General features: G+C 39.0%; 1 protein-coding gene across 2 annotated transcripts in view; it reads right to left on the bottom strand.

Annotated features, from left to right (window-relative positions):
* Positions 1-18,806, bottom strand: part of HIBCH (3-hydroxyisobutyryl-CoA hydrolase) — a 91,073-nt gene that overhangs the window by 15,619 nt on the left and 56,648 nt on the right. For both annotated transcript variants that reach the window (XM_007464970.1, XM_007464971.1), the window contains exons 8-11: positions 13,897-14,042; positions 11,265-11,351; positions 7,142-7,200; positions 6,349-6,430 (exon numbers count right to left, since the gene is read on the bottom strand). In XM_007464970.1, the coding sequence (XP_007465032.1) occupies positions 6,349-6,430; positions 7,142-7,200; positions 11,265-11,351; positions 13,897-14,042 (374 nt within the window). The remainder of the gene's footprint in view (positions 1-6,348; positions 6,431-7,141; positions 7,201-11,264; positions 11,352-13,896; positions 14,043-18,806) is intronic.

Genomic DNA, 18,806 nt, shown 5'->3' with positions numbered 1-18,806 from the left:
TCTTTCCCAAAGGAACAATGCATCCATCAACACTGCCATTCAGTTACTCTTATTAATAGCAATTAACTGCACAGTGTAAATATATTTACCTTCAGCAAATATAATGCCCACTTCTACAGGTCAAACTGTTTTTTAAACATAATTTGGCATATCACTTTATTTTTTAAATAATTAGCTTTACTGAGATGTAATTTACATATGATAAAATTCACTCATTTTAAGTGCATAGGTCCATAAATTTTGATAGATGTATACAGTTGTACAACTACCCCACAATCAAGATATAGAACATTTCCACCACCCCAAAGAGTTCTACTTCCCTCAGTTCTATCCCTGGGCAGCTGATTTGTTTTCTGGGCCTACAGTTTTGCCTTTTCCAGAATTTCATAAAAATAAAATCACACAGTAGGTAGTCCTTGTGTCTGCCTTCTTTCACTTGGCATAATGCTTCTGAGATTCATCCAAGCTGTTTAATATATCAGCTCATCCCTTCTTATAGCTGAGTATAATATTCTACTGTATGAATATATCACAATCTGTTTACTCATTCAATACTTAATAGGGATCGGATTGTTTCCAGTTTGGGGCTATTATAAAGTTACTATGGACATGTGAGTACAAGCACCTGTGTGGACAAAAGTTTACATTTTTCTTGGGTAAATTCCTAGAAGTGGGATTGTTGGATCTTACAGTAAGTGTACATTTAACTTTATAAGAAACTGCCAAACTGCTTTCCTGCCAGCAATATGCAAGTTGTAAGTGCTACACATCTTTACCAACATTTGGTGTTGGTACTGTCAACCTTTTAAATCTCAGCCACTCTAATGGATGCACAGCAACATCTCACTGTGGTTTTAATTTGCCTTTTCCTAAAGATTAAAGATCTTGAGCATTTTTTCATGTGCTTCCTGGCCATTCATGTATCTTCTTCGGTGACATGTCTAGATTTCCCATTTTTAGTTGTGCTGTTTCCATCCTTATATTGTATATGTGGTGGATTAAAGTCTTGTTATCAGATACATGTTTTACAAATACTTTCTCCCAATCTGTTGCTTCCTCATTTTTCTGATAGTGTCTTTCAAAGAGGAAAAGTGTTCAATTATAATAAAGATTTATCAATTTTTTTCTTCTGCAGTTCCAGCTTTTTGCATTAAAAAGAAAATCTTAGCTAGCCCAAGGTCACCAAGATTTTCTCCTATGTTTTCCTTTAGAGTGGTATAGTTTTAGTGCTTACATTTAAGTTCATAATACATTTTGAATTGCATATAGTGTGAAGGAACTCAAAGCATGTCACCCCAATATAACGCCAAAGGCACCTGGGAAACAATAGGTGTAAGAAGGGCACTCTGACCCTCCTTTTCCTCCTGAAAGCAGGAGATACAACCCCCATGTGAAAGGTACCCTCCCTGTGCCAGGAGGAAGGAAGCCATTCTCATCACCAGAGATAGGGAATTTGGGGCCAAGAAATCTGTACAAACGAACCTTCTTAAATTAACCCTTATCTTCCTAGTTATTTCTTCACCATTTACTACTCCTAGCCAAAAGTTATTTGCCTTGTCAATTCTTAACAAATTTACTGTTTCTTTGTCTAAAAGGTATACAAGCTTCCTGCTCTGGTCATTCCTCAGGTTTTCATTCTCTTGCACAGACAGCCATGTATGTACATGTAAAAATTTAATAAAATTTGTGTACTCTTCTCCTGTTAATCTATGTCAGTTTGATTCTTAGGCCCAGCCAGAGAACCTAAGAGGATAGAGAATTTTTTCCTCTCCTACAAGGGCAAGGTAAGAGTCAATAACTTTTTTTTTTTCCTTGCATATGGATATCCAATTGTTCCAGAACCATTTGTTGAAAAGACTATCTTTTCCCCACTGAATTACCTTGGGAGTTCAGAGCAAGTATTACTCTAGTATTAATTTACGCCCACTACTAAAATGTAAATCTTCTGGCTGATGGGAATATGAACACACAGAGCTGAAGGGGAGAATCAGACCATGGTGCTTGCATCTCTTGAAGAGAAGATGTAACCATTTTCCTGTGACTCTTTCCCTGCTCTTGTGGAGTTTTACCCATAACACGTACAGATCAATATTCTGGAAACTGCTGCAGGAAGAAAGCTGAGTCAATCTTAGGGCTCTCTCGTTTGTTTCCCTTCTCTCAGGAATCACATGTGCTGCCTACATTGTCCAATGTCTACAAATACTTGTTTCATACGTTTTGTCCAGTTTTCTAGTTGTTTACAGCAGAACAATTCCTGTAGCAATTTTCTTGAATATCGGTCACTTTATCTTTAAATAGTACAGTATACAGGTAATTCTCAAAGCTTACAGAAAGATTAGTAATCTTTTAAGTTTAATTTCTCGTTTTAGTGCTTTGCTTCTCCTCTTTCTTAAAATCTGTGCCCTGGTTATCTTTCTTAGTTTTCCTATTTTTCCTGCAATTTTTCAGTGCATGAATTCTTTATAGAGGCCTGTCATAGTCTTGTATGTTAACTTCTTCAAGTAAAAACTGAGTTTCATTTACCCTTCATGAAATGAGCATTTTAAAATAAAAAAATACATAAATCTCACATCAGTGATTAGAAAGAAGAAATCCCAAAAAATCTAATAAGAGTTTTCTAGTACTGGAAAAGCAAAGTATACACCCTCTCTCTAAGCCTTTAACACAGCAGGATATCCTACATCAGTAACAAGAAAACGCCTAAAAGACAAGTCAAAAGCAGCACTGGTTTCCCTGGCCATTTGCTCAGGACCACCTTCCTGGACACTAATTTAACTCACTCCTCTCTGCTCTTGTTTCTCTGCCTCTCTGGGCCATGGACTTCATTCCCCAGCCCTCCTAAGGACTGGTGACCCATTTAAATTCCTTCCTTGGATTAGTATCCTTGCTGAGAGTTGAGGCAAGGGAGGTCGTCTCAACCGCTTCTAACCATGATTCCCTTTGATTACTGACATCACTTGTAATTCTGGAAAAGAAATACTTCTCTCATTGGCCCTGAAGAACCTTCTGTACTTTGGCAAGCTTGCTAGTCTCATTACCAGAAAAGGGAGATTGAATCAGGAGAGCACTTCCTACAAGTCAACAACAACAACAACAAAAAACTCAGTTAAAAAATGAGCAAAGAACTTAAACATATCTCCAAAGAAAATATAAATGGCCAATCAGCATATGCAAAGGTGTTTAATATCACCAACCATTAGGGAAATGAAAATTAAAACCACAATGAGGGAATTCCCTGGTGGTCCAGTGGTTAGGACTCCACGCTTTCACTGCCAAGGGCACGGGTTCAATCTCTGGTAAGGGAACTAAGATCCTGCAAGCCGCGTGGAGTGGCCGAAAAACAAAAACAAAAAAAACCCACAATGAGCTATCACCCCCCAGCCATTAGGATGGCTATTTTTTTTTTTAAAGACAGAAAATAACAAGTGTTGGCAAGGATGCAGAAAAACTGGAACCTCTGTGCACTGCTGTCAGTGGGAACATAAAACGGTGCATCTGCTATGGAAAAGAGTGTGGAAGTCCTCAACACATTAAAAATAGAATTACCATGTGATGTAGCAATTCCACTTCTGAGTATGTATTCAAAGAATTAAAAGCAGATATTTGTAAACCCATGTTCATAGCAGCGATATTAACAAGACCTAAAAGGTAGAAGCAACCCAAATGCCCATCAACAGATGGATGGATAAAATGTGGCATAAACATACAATGGAATATTATTGAGCCTTAAAAAAAAATGAAATTCTGGTACCCGCTACAACATGGGTGAAACCTGAAACGTCATGGTTAAGTGAAATAAGCTAGTCACAATAGGAAAAATGCTGTATGATCCACCTATGCAAGCTGTCCATTGTAGTCAAATCCACAGAAAAGGAAAGCAGAATGGTGGTTGCCAGAGACTGGGAGAAGGAAATGGGGAGTTACTGTTTAATGGGTATAAAGTTTCAGTTATGCAAGTTGAAAATATTCTGGAGATTGATTGCACAACAACGTGAATATACTTAACAATACTGAACTATACACTTTAAAATGGTTCAGATGTTAAGTTTTACGTTACATGTATTTGACCACAACTAAACACACACACACACACACACACGCGCGCACACACACGAGAATACCGCAATGGGAGTCTTTGGTTAAGGTTTCTCTAATATAAACTACTCATCAGGGCATTTAAATAGCCCATTAGTTTACATGGATTGCTTGGCACCATGAACAACCTACACCAAAAGAGTGATTAAAAGGAGATTTGATTAATTCCAACCCACAGCATTATTTAAAAAACGAAAAAAAAAGTGTATTGGAACTTAGGAGGAAAATTTAAGAAAGGACATTAGAAGCCATAAAATAAGGTACTACGAAAATTCCATCAGTTGTAAAGATGGAACTTCTTTACCAACTTCCCCATATTTGTCAGTTTTTTTAGCCCGTATGTTATCCTATAGTGACTGGCATTTAAAAATCTAAAGAAAGGATTAAAGAAAAACTGTATGTTTTTATTTAATGATAAGCAAGTATGTTGAAAAGATTAGGTCCTTCCCGATGGACAATCCTAGAGAGAAAGGAACCCCTAAGACATGGAGTAGATGGTTACAACTTCAAACATCAATACAGACTAGATCATTGAGACCTGCAGAAGGAAGATAGGAATCCCTGAAGAGTCCACAGGGTCAGGAGCAATCCTTGAGGTTTACTGACACAAGTGTTAGAATCTTCTTTAAAAGTTGTTCAAACACGTGATCTGCAAACCTGTCACTGAAGCACTAACAACTGTCTTCTCCTTCAGGGTTGTTTCTTGGTGTGTGTTTCTGGCTGACATAATTAAAAGAAGCCCTATTTCTAAGTCTCTGTCAGGGAAGCCTCAGTGGGAATTTCTGATACCCACATCATGTTACTCCCAGCAGATACTAATACTGTGGAGCCACATTCATTCAACAGAGCAGGTCAACTGAATAAAAATGAAAATCGGTCCTTCCAGTGAGGGTGCTTATGCTGATTCCAGCTGTGATGGGTGGCTTGCCAAGTACCCTCTTCTGAATGCCGAATAAACATATCGCCAGAGAAATGGGAGGAAAACTGGAAGACCATCTGAGTCCTATCCCTCAGTTTTGGGGTAGGCCAGTGGTTTTAAAATAATATGGTTAGTTGCTTATCTGTACTGCTTTTATAGTATTCAATATATAGCCTATGAGGTAATGTGCTGCATGACTATTTTCAAATGAAATTGCTAAGTACATACTTAACCCTATTGCTGAAAAAACAAACAAACAAACAGGAATGCTGGTTCCTATATTGCTCTGAAAACAAGAGAACCAACTTTCAAGTCAGAATCCTTGAAATATAAAATGGTTATCTACATTTATGCAAACATTCCTGAAAGCTGTTAACAGTAACATTACTTTTGTGAGTTAGGGAAATATATGGCTGGTCTACTTACTCTAATTTATGCCTATCCTTGAAAGTTAATAGAATTCCAATACTAAATAAGATCCTAAGAGACAAATTAATATTCCCTTAAGAATGAGGAAATGTTTTCATCTTCACAGGTAAGATTTAATTTAAATTTTTTGTCAGTAAGTTACGTGACAACTGAAATGCTATAACTATACCTGTAAATTGAAAAATACTACCAGATGAAGAGAAACCACCTTTTCTTTCTAGTAAAAGGAAACATACATTTCTTTCCTTTGTCTAGAAGTCTAAAGTACCCCAAGTTTCACAGTCACATGATAGTTCCATGAATGTCAGTATCCAATATGCACTCATTTACACAAAAAGAGCTTTTCTTCTGCTGTTACCAGTTGAGTCATGTTGAAGAAAGATCAAAGTGTACCTAACACTGAGAAACACTGCTTAGGACTTGGCTATGGCCAAGATGGAGCCTCTTGTTAGTTTAGAAAGGATCACTTTCTTATTAAACCTACTGCTAAAAAGACCATATACTGATGTGTTGCACATTAAATAGAACTTACAGACTAATGTCACAACTGCAATATAATATAAGGTGACTGTTCTCCATTGATCCAACCCTTCTAATAAAAACACCCCTGAACATTTCTCCCTCAAGACAAGGAGGACTACTGGAGATGAAGCATGCTTATGAAGTCATTCTCTCTTATAGTCAAAAAGACCTAAAAACAGCTTAGCTTTGTTATCAATATCCAGCAGGTAGACAAGGCATTTGGGTTTAGGTAAAGGTTTTGTGGAACTACTTTCTGGAGCGCAACTGAGTTCAGAAAAAAAACTGTGCAGTGGGCTATGTCACCATCACGGAGCTCTGACACCCCTCAGAGGCTTCCCTATCACAAGAATTCACTCTCATGGTGGAAACAATCTATACATTACCTTCAACTGCTCTAGGGCAAAAGATGAACCATCTTGCTGTAAATTTTCAATAATCTCTTCCACAGTATTGGCTGAGAACCAACTATGAAAAAAAGGGAAACATAAGATTTCAACAATGTGTAAGTGATTTCTTCTTTCCATGATAGCAATGGGTCTAAACACAGGCTTCCCCTAAACCCTATTTCAAGAATGAAAAAATTTCCAACCTATATTACAGGATGATGAAATAGAACATTGTTTCTCTGGGTATTTGCAGTCTACCTTCACTAATGGGAAATAAAGCCTACATTTTCTCTTCTGCTTTCTTGCATCTATCATAATAAGTAAATGATGTCTTAACTGTCAAAAACTGATGCTTCTAAAACGTAATGATAGTTGCCTTATTTTCCAACAGTTTTCCTCCTCTTGTGTTTAAGTCAGTCTGTCAGTCTCTCAAATCATTGCACAAAACCTTTTGCTGATCAGCTTGATAAGACCTTCAGAGAAGATGACTTTACAATGATAAAAGATAAGTTAATTCAATTGTTATTTTCTATACTCTCTTCCCCATTAAAGAAATGTTTTGCACTAAAATGAATCAGCATGATAGATTACTTAAATTTAATGAGTTTATTTCCCCCTGAAGGAGTAGGCAGGAAGCTACTTTCAAAGGTAACTAAAAAAAACACTGTGTTATCTGATCTCAGAATTTGGTGCATTATCAAACACAGCACAATTACAGCGTTAGTAGTAAATTCAATTTAATATAGTCTTTCCAAAGGAACAGATATAATTGACACCTCTCTTTAAGTACCTGTTTATTTTGTCCATGTGTTCCTCAAGTATAAAAGACTTGTCTTGATCAATCTTGGACTGTTTGAAAATAAAAATCTTTAATTAATTTGATGCAACTCAAATCTTAAAAATTCTTAAAATTTTCACCATATTTAATGATATATTTTGTGGCAGATTGCAACTTTCACTCAAATTACATCCAGTCTCATAAATAACTACTACCATATGTTCAAAATTCAGACACTATGTATTATTCCAGACTAGCTCTTAAAACTATCAACAGCAAAAAATGTTCTTGTATTTTTATTTGTATGCCATTATATATTATTATGTTATCATTAAAGTGTGTCAATGAATTTAAGGATTTCAAGGGACCTGAGAAGTCATCAGGATGACCTGAGTCATCCTGCCTCAATTTCTGTCTGATATAGAAATCCCTACATCCCCGATATCCCCACCACATCCCCGATATCCCCACAGCACTGACCTCCAGGGGAAAAAAAACACTACCTCAGAAAAGAACTCATAAGTGCTTGAACAACTATAATTAGGATTAAAAAAAAATTTTTTTTGAACCAAAAATCAGCCCTCTCGTGTTTATAGTTCTAGTTAATCCCCCTTGAGTTAATCTTTTCTCACACAGTGCAGTTTTGAGTCCCTTCACAATCCAGGTCCTTCTTATGTACAAATTCCAGTTTATCAAGGTCATTCTTAAAGTGTGGTACATGTACCTTAGCTGCAGATGTGGCTGAATCATAGCAAAGTACAACAAGGTTCCGCATACCCTTGTTTTGGATACAATGCTCTAAATAACAGGACTAACTCTAGGTTAGTTTTGGGGCAGTCCTATTATGCTGTGATTTACACTGGGCAGTTAAAACTTTTTTTAAAACTGGTGCCATTGTAGGCTACATTTCTCCCATCCTGTACTTATGAATTTGGTACCCTGGACTGAAATACAATTATCTCTATTGTGATACTGTGATTTAAAATAAAAAATATGTATTTGGTCTTTGTCCATATATTTGGCCTTTTGTTCCAGGCTCACAGCTCCCCAAAACCCATGAAAATCCCTAAGTAGATCACCTTTTGTTATAATATATGGTCTTTTGTCTTTGGTTCCTGAAATAAAGGTGAAATGGCTGTATTTTGTTATTCACAACAAGCCCCTTTCAATCACACCTTTGTTTATGTTACTGAGGTGACTATAGGAAAGCCCTAAGGATGGGGGCTGGTTGCCAGGGGAACCAACCAAGGGAAGTTGCAGTGCCATACTCCACTATCTAATCCCACACCTCCCCCATCTCCACCTCCAGTGAGGGGAAAAGGGCTGGAGATTGAGTTCGATCACCAATGTCAATGATTTAATCAATCATGCCTACATAATGAAGCTGTCATAAAAACTCCAAAGGATGGGGTTTGGAGAGTTTCTAGGTTGATGAACATGCAGGGAGAGTGAGTGGTTCACTCCAACTTCATGGGGACAGAAGCTCCTGGGCTTGAGGCCCCTCTGGGCCTCACCCTATGTATCTCTTCATCAAGCTGTGCATTCATATCCTTCATAATAAACCAATAAATATTAAGTGTTTCCCTGAGATCTGTGAGTCATTCTAGCAAATTATCAAACCCAAGGAGGGGGTCATGAGAACCCCAATTTATTACTAGTCTGTAAGAAGTACAGGTGACAACCTGGGATTTGTGACTGGTGTGTAAAGTAGGGTCCAACTTGTGGGACTGGGCCCGTTAAGTTGTGGGATCTGATGCGAACCTCAGGTAGACAATGGCAGCATTGAAAGGAATCATAAGACACCCAGCTTGTGTCGTGGAGAATTGCCTGATGTGTGGAAAACCAACACGTCTGGAGTCAGGAGTGTTGTGAATGTGGTAGTAGTGAGAAGGAAAGGAAAACACATGGAGGGTTTCCCCACACATCTATCAAATTTCACATTTTTACTATTAAACAGATCACTCTGAACTTGGTTGTTTTTTTTTTTTCCCACAAACATGTTTACCTAATTTAACTTAGTTTCTTAGTTTCAAATCAGTCTGATCAAAACACCATCAACATTCTCATCCAAATCACGGAGGAAAACACTGACTAAGAGAAGGCCAAGACGGCTTCACTTACAGCCTAATACCCAAACATTTAACAGAACTCCTTGGGAAGGCGCTTCAACCCCCCACACGCTATAATCCATCCCACGTTTACCCAATTTGACAACGTAAGAGACTGTCAGATGCTTTGACAAAATCTGATGAAATGCTCACATGCTCTGTATTCATATTCATACACTAACTATTCAGGGCCCATGAATCTGTACTCATGTTCTTCTGTTCTGGGTAATTTGGTGGCGGGGGGGGGGGTACCATTTCTCTAAATACTTCCTCTCCTCTGTTACAAATTCCTAACAGGTTTGGACCTCCTGGAATAATACCAAGTTTTCTTTTCTCTCCATTTTCCATCTTATTATCCTCTTAGAGTCTTCCTCATCCATCAATTGTAATCTAATCTGTTGTGAGGTTTCCCCCATTTCGCTGTCACATTTTAAATTTCTTTTTATTTCTCTTCATAACATCTGTTCTTATTTCACAGATGAAATATTTTCCTCTTATCTGAAGATTAAAAAAAACAACCAAACCTATAATTGTTAGGGCTCCTTCTTCTCCTTGCATTGCCTACTTCCTTCAAGTACATTTTTTTATTTTAGCCAATCTCCAGTTTTTAATGCCTGGCAATCCTTGTTATTCTATGTGAAGCACTAAAATTAGGAAGCTTTGTGTGTAATGTCAATTGCAGTTATGGGACTATCAATTGTCTGATGCACTATGAGATGATCAGGCCTGGATGTTTTTTTTCATAGAGGGGTGCTTGAATGTCAATAGCTACAGGTTTTCTTTTGCTTCTAATGAACTGCTTGGGAGTAGGATGGTGCTACTGACTAAATGTTTGTGCCCCCACAAAATTCATGTTGAAATCTTAATCCCAATGTGATAGTATCTGGGGGTGAGGCCTTTGAGAGGTAATTAAGTCAAAAGGATGGAGCCCTCAGGATGGGATTAGCACCCTTATAAGCAGAGATCTGAGAGAGCTCACTTTCTCTCTCTGCTATGTGAGGACACAGCAGGAAGGCATTCATCTGCAAAACACGAAGTTCCTCACCAGGAACCTAATAGGCTGGCACCTTGATCTTGGACCTTCCAGCCTCCAGAACTGCGAGAAATTTCTGCTGTTTAAGCCACCAAGTCTACGGTACTTTTGTTATGGCTGCCCAAACTTAGATAGATGGTACGTAAGAGTTCTGGAAACCAACTAGGAAAAGAGGCCAAAATTCTTCCCATTTAATATGTTCTGCCTCTTTTCAGTAGAGCACCTCACCTATTCCTGCCCTTAGCCAGCAAGGTCTGTCAAAGGGAGCTGGTACCCTACAAAGAGTCTACAGAAAGAACTGGCTTACTTCTTATTGGCTTCTCCCACTGAGTTCAGTGTTCTCAGGTCTAAAGTAGTTGCCCTCATCATTCCACTTTCAAGCTTCCAAAATCCTGACATCTCATGCCTGCCACTGTCTCCTTTTCTGTTCTACTTCTCTTTGTTGATTCCTGCCTTTCTTATTCCTTTACTACAATTTTAGTGGGGTTTCAGGAGGGAGCATATATGGCATCTAACATGTTTAACTAGAAGTCATGTAGCATTTTTATAGATTCCTGGCTCTTAAAAGAGAATTTAAGTTAGACAACAAAAGGAATTAAAAGAAAACACTGCATTGTATGTTATTATTATATTTCGATATAGACCAGAGTTTCACTTTAGCAGCTCCACAAATAGCATCAACACTGAACCTCCATTACACAAATGTCACCGTGTGTTGCAAAAAGCCCTTGCAAGGGCCAATCACAAGGCTATGCACTGAAAATTCACCAGCAATGAGAAAACAAGCTGTGTAGTTGCATGTAAAGAAGTCATCTTCTCAGATGGCCATCCTAATGATTGTGAAGCACTGATACTCCCTACAAGCTTTAAAGTAAATAAATCCCAGTACATTTATTTATATCCACAAACTATAATATTCACCAACTGCTAATTTTTCAGTCACTTCCCCTTCCCCATGAATTAAAATCTGAGGTTAGAATACTGACAAGATTACCTTTGCATGGTAAGTTTCTAAGACATCTGCAATATTTTCTTTTGAAGGAGATTTCAGGGCTAACAAATCTTCTTCTAACATGCCCAACTACGGGGGGGGGGGGAAGGAAAACATTTAGAACACCACAGCAACACAATTTATTTCTTTAGAAATCTTATGTTCTTTTTAAAAATCCTTGTCTTAAAATTATGATGCTCTCCCTTCAGCTGAGTCAATGAAGGCAATTTTCACTGAAGTTGAAGGCACACACATTCCCACAAAGTAAATGCTGCCTTGCAAGGAATGGATAAAGACGAAAGAAACTGAAGAGGAGAAATAGAGACATTCATCTTTGTTTCCCTCTAGCTATTGAGCACTTGAAATGTAGTGTTGCAACTAAAGATCCCAATTATAAATTTTATTTTAATTAATTTTAACGAAAATTGCCACATGTGACTAATGGCTACTATAGTCAATGCACAGGTCTATAATATAGCCACACTTAACTCTTATATGGCTATTAACATAACTGACACCATCTTGGGCCCATACAGTTCCTCCTGTCCTTCCACTGACCCTACCCAGGACTGTACTGTGTGGTAAATCACTTCTCTGTCATCAAGGGCTTTGTATCAATAGTTAATAGACATCGTTTAATAATCATTAGGACCAAGTGGCCTCCATGCTCTGTTAGTCCCCGAACAATGATGAAGACTCTCACTGACGTATGTATTCCTAGTGCCCAAGAGACGAGTTACCCATTCATAAATCCCAATTTAGGAATGCATGTCCTGTTTCCAAGCACACATCCCCATACCCAAAGGTCAACTATAAAACTATCCCAGTGGCCCCTGAGCAGTGCGGAGTGCAGTTGCAAATGCTGCCAGATCACTGTCCGCCCAATGCCACCCTGAGCATAAGTTACCCTCTAACAAACTGATCCACTGATTATATGGAGCCGCCTGCCTCATTTTTTGGTCTCAAGATACCTTCTCAGTTCGGTGGGTATTTTTCGTTCCCTCTGTCCTCCAACAGCTTTCCCCCTATATCCCTCATATACCTCTTCCTACACTCAGCCAAATGGACTTTTTACTGTTTCTAAAACACAGCTAATGCTTTCCTACCCCTATGGGACTTGATCATTAAAGTCTCCTCTATCCAGAAAAACTTCTCCTGACAATACTTATCTTAAGGCCCAGCTGAACTGCAACCTCTACGAGAAAACTTCCAGTCCTTTCTTATAAGTAAGCTCTTCCTTCAATGGATTCAATCCGTTGAATCCTTTCTTTGTATTCTGTTTGTACACTTTCCATACTTTACTCTGTCAGATGATACAGATGTTTTTTTATCTTTTGTACCAACCTCTAGCCCCATTCCCAATGTGTATTATTCATTTCTGTTATCCACTACAGGCCCTGTAAATGGTAGGCTATGCATTGCATATATTACTGGGCAATCTGACTAAGAGAGGAAAGGGCTGTGGATCAGCTCTCTCCCCCATCCTTAACCAAATTCCACTATAATCAAAGGTGTCCCTCCAGAGCAAATAATGGAGTACCCATGTTTGCTTCCTGTTACAGCTTAAGGGAAGAATGAGACAGCCACCTACTCAATGTGACCAAGGATGCCCATAAAGATCTAAAAAAGAGAAAGATCTGAAAATTCAGGCAAATGTGATAGAAGGCCCTCGTAACAGTGTAAGGGGACAACTTTCAACTTTGTATACTTCATACATTTTAATAGCATTCCTTCCCCTATCCCATAACACCCCTACCTCAAGATCAGAAATCCATGGGCTTCCTGGGAAACTGACTTTACCCCACAGTTCCAGGGATGGAGCACATTAGCTAGGATAGATTAGCCAGTGTATTCCACCCACCCATGTGGTTCAGCCACAAGCCAGTCCAAAAGACTGAGATAAGCCAGCTGAAGCAGAAAAATCCCAAATCTCTTGCTGGGAGTTCTGAGGCAAAACCACCTTGAACTGGGCCTTCTGTTACATTTAACACAATGACTTTCAACTGCTATGACAAAACTGCTGTCCTCACTGTGGAGATGGGAAAACTGGGGCTAAAGAGGATAAATTGAAGCTAAGATTTAAAACCAGGCTGTCCATCTGCACATCCTTTGCCACTGTGCTATCCTGGGCTAAGAAAACTGACCGTGCTGTTTAAGAAAAATGTTTTAAGACCAAGGTAAGTAATATGTGTGCCTTACAACAGATACCCTTCAGAAGAGTTTTTAAGACCATATTTTACAAACTTTTAAATGCACCTGGGAAACTAACAAACAAAAGAATCTTTCAAAAATATCTTTATAAAAGCCTATCTTTTTATACATAAATTCAGATTTTTATATATTAGACTTCCTTAAAATATTACTAATTTTTTTACACAGACTATAATTATTCATTAAAAAATATTCACTGAAGGTACCAGGCAAAACAGCCCTGGATCCAGATATAATTATTTCCATTTTGCATATGAGGAAATGAGGATTGGAGAGCTTAAGCACCTTCCCCAGGGTCACACAGCTTCAAGGGTACATGTAGGGTTCAGACCCATGTAGACCAAAGCCTGTAATCTTAACCACTCATACTGCCTCCCCAGGAGCTATTCCAAACAACACAAAACCCAATCATCCAAGTAATTACCTTTTCAGAATCTACAAAGTGTGTAGCAATGCCTGCTGTATACACATCTCTTCCTTTCAGCCTGAATCCTGTTAATGCAAGGAAGCACCCAAGTTTTCCTTGAAGTCGTGGCAAGAAATAACCTCCACCCACATCAGGGAATAGCCCTGTAATTAAAAACAAAAAGAGACAATGATTCAAATGAAAAAGATAAATTCAGCTCTCTTTACTTGAGATCAAAGAGCCATTTTTCTCTGGAGTCTGAATCTATAGTAAAAATATTATTACTATACCACAGTACTACAACGTACTATACAATGCAATCTATGTCACAAAAGACTTACTATAAATTGTGCTAACTTAATTGGGGTACTTTTCAAATTTTTCATGTTTCATTTCTATAGAAGTCAATAAAGGATATGATGGCACAATGTTCTGGATATAACTACTTGATAAATATTACTTAAATTTCTCATCTCTACTACTACTTTTTAAGTCTCCAATGTAGGTAAAGACTGAAAAAATATTTTCTTTCCAAATGATAAGCACAGGAAAAAATATATGTAATCGAAGGCTATTATGTGATAAATTACTATTAGCATTTAATCAATGTCCAAACAGTCAATTATCGAATATTCAAGATACTTAAAGTGATGTGATAACCATTAGTCCTACTAAATGAACAAGTTTATACCTAATTAAATCAGTTGCACTTACTCTTTTCTTAACCATGAGTATTTTTTAAATTCCCTTATTCTCTCTACTGGCAACAACTAAAAATAGCATATATGCAAATACTTGCCAGTACACTACTTTTTGGTGTTTAAGAGCTCCTTAAACAACTGTGACCCTCTACGTTTATAATCCACCTATCTATTTGAAAATTGCTTCAATTAATTCAGATAAAAATACAAGTATTCAAATTCTTCCCAGTTCTACTTGTCAGAAAGTTCCTAGGGGGCTTCCCTGGTGGCGCAGTGGTTGAGAGTCCGCCTGCCGATGCAGGGGACACGGGTTGTGCCCTGGTCCAGGAGGATCCCACGTGCCGCGGAGTGGCTGGTCCTGTGAGCCATGGCCGCTGGGCCTGTGTGTCCGGAGCCTGTGGTCCGCAACGGGAGAGGCCACAACGGTGAGAGGCCTGCGTACTGAAAAAAAAAAAAAAAAAAAAAAAGTTCCTAGGGCTTCCCTGGTTTCACAGTGGTTAAGAATCCACTTGTCAATGCAGGGGACACGGGTTCGAGCCCTGGCCCAGGAAGATCCCACATGCCTCAGAGCAACTAAGCCCGTGTGCCATAACTACTGAGCCTGCGCTCTAGAACCCGCGTGCCACAACTACTGAAGCCTGTGTGCCTAGAGCCCGTGCTCTGCAACAATAGAAGCCACCACAATGGGAAGCCTGCGCACTGCAACGAAGAGTAGCCCCTGCTCGCCACAACTAGAGAAAGCCATGCACAGCAATGAAGAACCAAAGCAGCCAAAAATAAATAAATAAATTTATTAAAAAAAAAAAGTTCCTAGACTTGAATCAGTGGCATGCTACTGTAAACAGAAATACCTTTAGCATCTCAAACAAGATAGTTCAAAAGCTGAATTCATAACCACTGCCCCACGCAATCATCCCCCTTCCAGTATCACTCACCCCAATAAAGGATACAGCCATCCCAACTCAAACCTTCTCCTGATCACCCCTTAACCCTCCATCAATGACTACGTTCTCTTGCTTCCTCCTCTAAACAGTTCTCTACACAACAGAGTGAACTTTTTAATAACACAAACCTTTATTCTATGTTCTTGTCTGATTGAATTCCTTTTTTTCAAATTATTTTAATAACACAAATCTTGATAAGAGTCTTGCATTCTACTGCTTAAAACTCTTCCATGACTGCCTATTTTTCTTAGATTAAAACTAACACCTTAGGGCTTCCCTGGTGGCGCAGTGGTTGAGAGTCCGCCTGCCGATGCAGGGGACATGCGTTCGTGCCCCGGTCCGGTAAGATCCCACATGCCGCGGAGCAACTAAGCCCGTGCGCCACAACTACAGAGCCTGCGCTCTAGAGCCCGCGAGCAACAACTACTGAGCCCGAGTGCCACAACTACTGAAGCCCACACACCTAAAGCCGGTGCTCTGCAACAAGAGAAGCCACCCAATGAGAAGCCCACAAACCGCAACGAAGAGTAGCCCCCGCTCGCCGCAACTAGAGAAAGCCCGCGCGCAGCAACAAAGACCTAAGGCAGCCAAAAATAAAAATAAATAAATTAAAACAAACAAACAAAAAACGAACACCTTTATCAGTCTTCAAGGCCACTTTTTCAATTACATCTCTTACTACTCACTCACTATACTCCAGCCACTTTGGTCGTCTTTCTGTTCCTCAATATTCATACCTACTTGCCACTGAACCTCAGGAGCACTCTGACCAAGTGAACACACTTCTGTCTGTTTCAGGGCACCACATTCTCCCTCTTCGCCCTTTGCCTCAATGGCTGCTTCTTTCCAGTTCCCCTTACTGGCTCCACCTCCCTTGCTGGACCTGTGCCCACTGCTGTGCCTAGGCCTCATCTGAGGCTCTCCGATACCCCACACACGCATTTCCTTTGCTCTTATAGCTTTAGATAATATCTATATGCAGATCAGTCCTGTTAGGGACGGAATTGTGTCCCAAATGGTGTCCCAAAATTCTTAAGCTGAAGTCCTAACACCACAATGTGACAATTTGGAGAAAAGGACCTCTAAAGAGATAATTAAGGTTAAGTGAGGTTATAAGAGTGGGGGCCTTATCTAATAGGACTGGTGTCCTTGTAAGAGGAAGAGACACTGAGGGCACATACAGAGGAAAGCCCATGTGAGGACAGAGAGAAGGCAGCTGTCTACAAGCCAAGGACAGGGGCCTTGGGTGAAACCAAACCTGCCAATACCTTGATGTTGGACTTCCAGCCTCCAGGACTGGGAGAAATAAATGTTGTTTAAGCTACCCAGTCTTGGTATTTTGTTATGGCAGCCCTAGCAGACCAATACAGTCCCAAATCTGTCTATCTAGTTATGCCTTTTTCCCTTGAATACAAACTCTCAAATCTGCATTCTAGATTTAGCCACATAGATAATAAGCATCCCAGATATAACATGGCAAAAACACAACTCCTGATTCTCATCCCTCCAACCATACTGTTCCTTCCCTAATTGGCCTCATCCATCTAGTAGCATTACCTAAACACCTTGGAGTTATTCCTGATTCATTATATCAGCAAGCAAGTTAACTCCAAAACATTTTCTAAATCTACCCACTCTGTTCCAACTCTATAGCTCCATATTACTCCAAGCTTAAAATTATCTCTCTCTAGACCTGTGCTATCCAATAGAATTTTCTATGATGATGAAAATATTCTATAATCTATGCTGCCACTAACCAGATGTGGTATTAAACACTTTGCAACTGAGGAACTGAATTTATTTAAATTTAATTTATATTAAATAGCCATCTGTGGTTAGTGGCTACAGTATCAGACAGCAGAGCTCTAGATTAATGTAATGACCTCCTAACAAGCCTCTCTACACTTGCACCCCCTACAATCCATTATCCTTAAAGCAGCCAGAATGATGGTATTAAAATGTAAACCAGACTATGCCACTCCCTGCTTTAAACTCTCCCACAGTTTCCCATAACGTTTAGGTTTAAATCCAAACTCTTCACCAGAGGTCCCTGTGTACCTCTTGAAGAGCACAGTATAACACTCCTGCCCTTGATTCAGACAGTTGACTCTTTGGTTTCTTGAACCGGTAAAGCTTTATTCTTGCTTTAGACTAACTTCTTAACACCACAATATTCTGTTCTAAGATATTAATATAGCTGCTTCCCTCTTGTCATTCAAATCTCAGCCTAAAGGACATCTCCTTGGAAAACCTCTTTAACCATCTAATCTAAAGTAGCCATCCAAGAGAATTACACTTTGGATAAGATGGAGTAAGAGGGACTAAATTTACTCTCCTACTTGAAATAACTATAGAAAATATACGAAATATCAGTTTTCAACAAACTGGACCATCAGGGAATAAAGGTAAGTGATATCTGAATATCTGAAAACAAGTGAGGTAAACTCTACAAAAGCTCCAGCTTAATGCCTTGAGAGAATGTCCAGGCCCAGAACAGCCCTTGATTTGAGGGAAATAAAGCTAAGAATCCAGGAAGACTGAGGCAGACAGAATTCCCAGAACAGAGCACCAGAGAGGAGAGAGCAGCAGAGAGAGAAAACTCTGGAGATCTGCAGAGTGTCTCCCTTAAGTCCTCAGCTTGGTACTGATCAGTACATGTTTATGAAGAAACTGCCTGAGGTTATGGAAAGAACCACAGGAAAGGATTATAGAGAACAGTACTGGGAACCTACACAGGGCTGAGAATAGTGCCTGTTCCCACCAATCAGACTATGAGAACTCAGGATTCGTGGGAGCACTGAGTAGAATGCAAAGAAGGGTCTCATTTCAGTAGTAGGAAATAATTAGTCCTAGCCTGAGCACTGCTCCAACCTTGCATCTAAAAAGAATAATAAATTTAAAAAAAAACTAAAAGACCTGAAAGGAACAAACTGTTTCCAAGTAACATAACCTCATCCCAGAAGCAAGCTCAAGAATATTTATAAGAATATAGATCTTCCTCAATTTACAATGGGGTTACATCTTGATAAATCCATCACAAATCATAAGTTGAAAATACCATAAGACAAAAATGCATTTAATACACCTAACTTCCAAACATCATAGCTTAGCCTAGCCTATCTTAAATGTGCTCAGAACAATTACATTAGCCTAAAGTTGGGCAAGATCACCTAACACAAGGCCTATTTTATAATAAAGTGTTGAATATCTCATATAATTTATTGACTGTTATGCTAAAAGTGAAAAACAAAAAGGTTCTAAGTATCAGTTATTTATCCTTGTG

Source organism: Lipotes vexillifer, unplaced genomic scaffold (genome assembly GCF_000442215.2).
Source record: "Lipotes vexillifer unplaced genomic scaffold, Lipotes_vexillifer_v1.1 scaffold903, whole genome shotgun sequence".
Lineage (NCBI taxonomy): Eukaryota > Metazoa > Chordata > Mammalia > Artiodactyla > Lipotidae > Lipotes > Lipotes vexillifer.
Note: the sequence above shows the minus strand (reverse complement) of the source record. Positions and strands in the feature narration are given on the sequence as shown.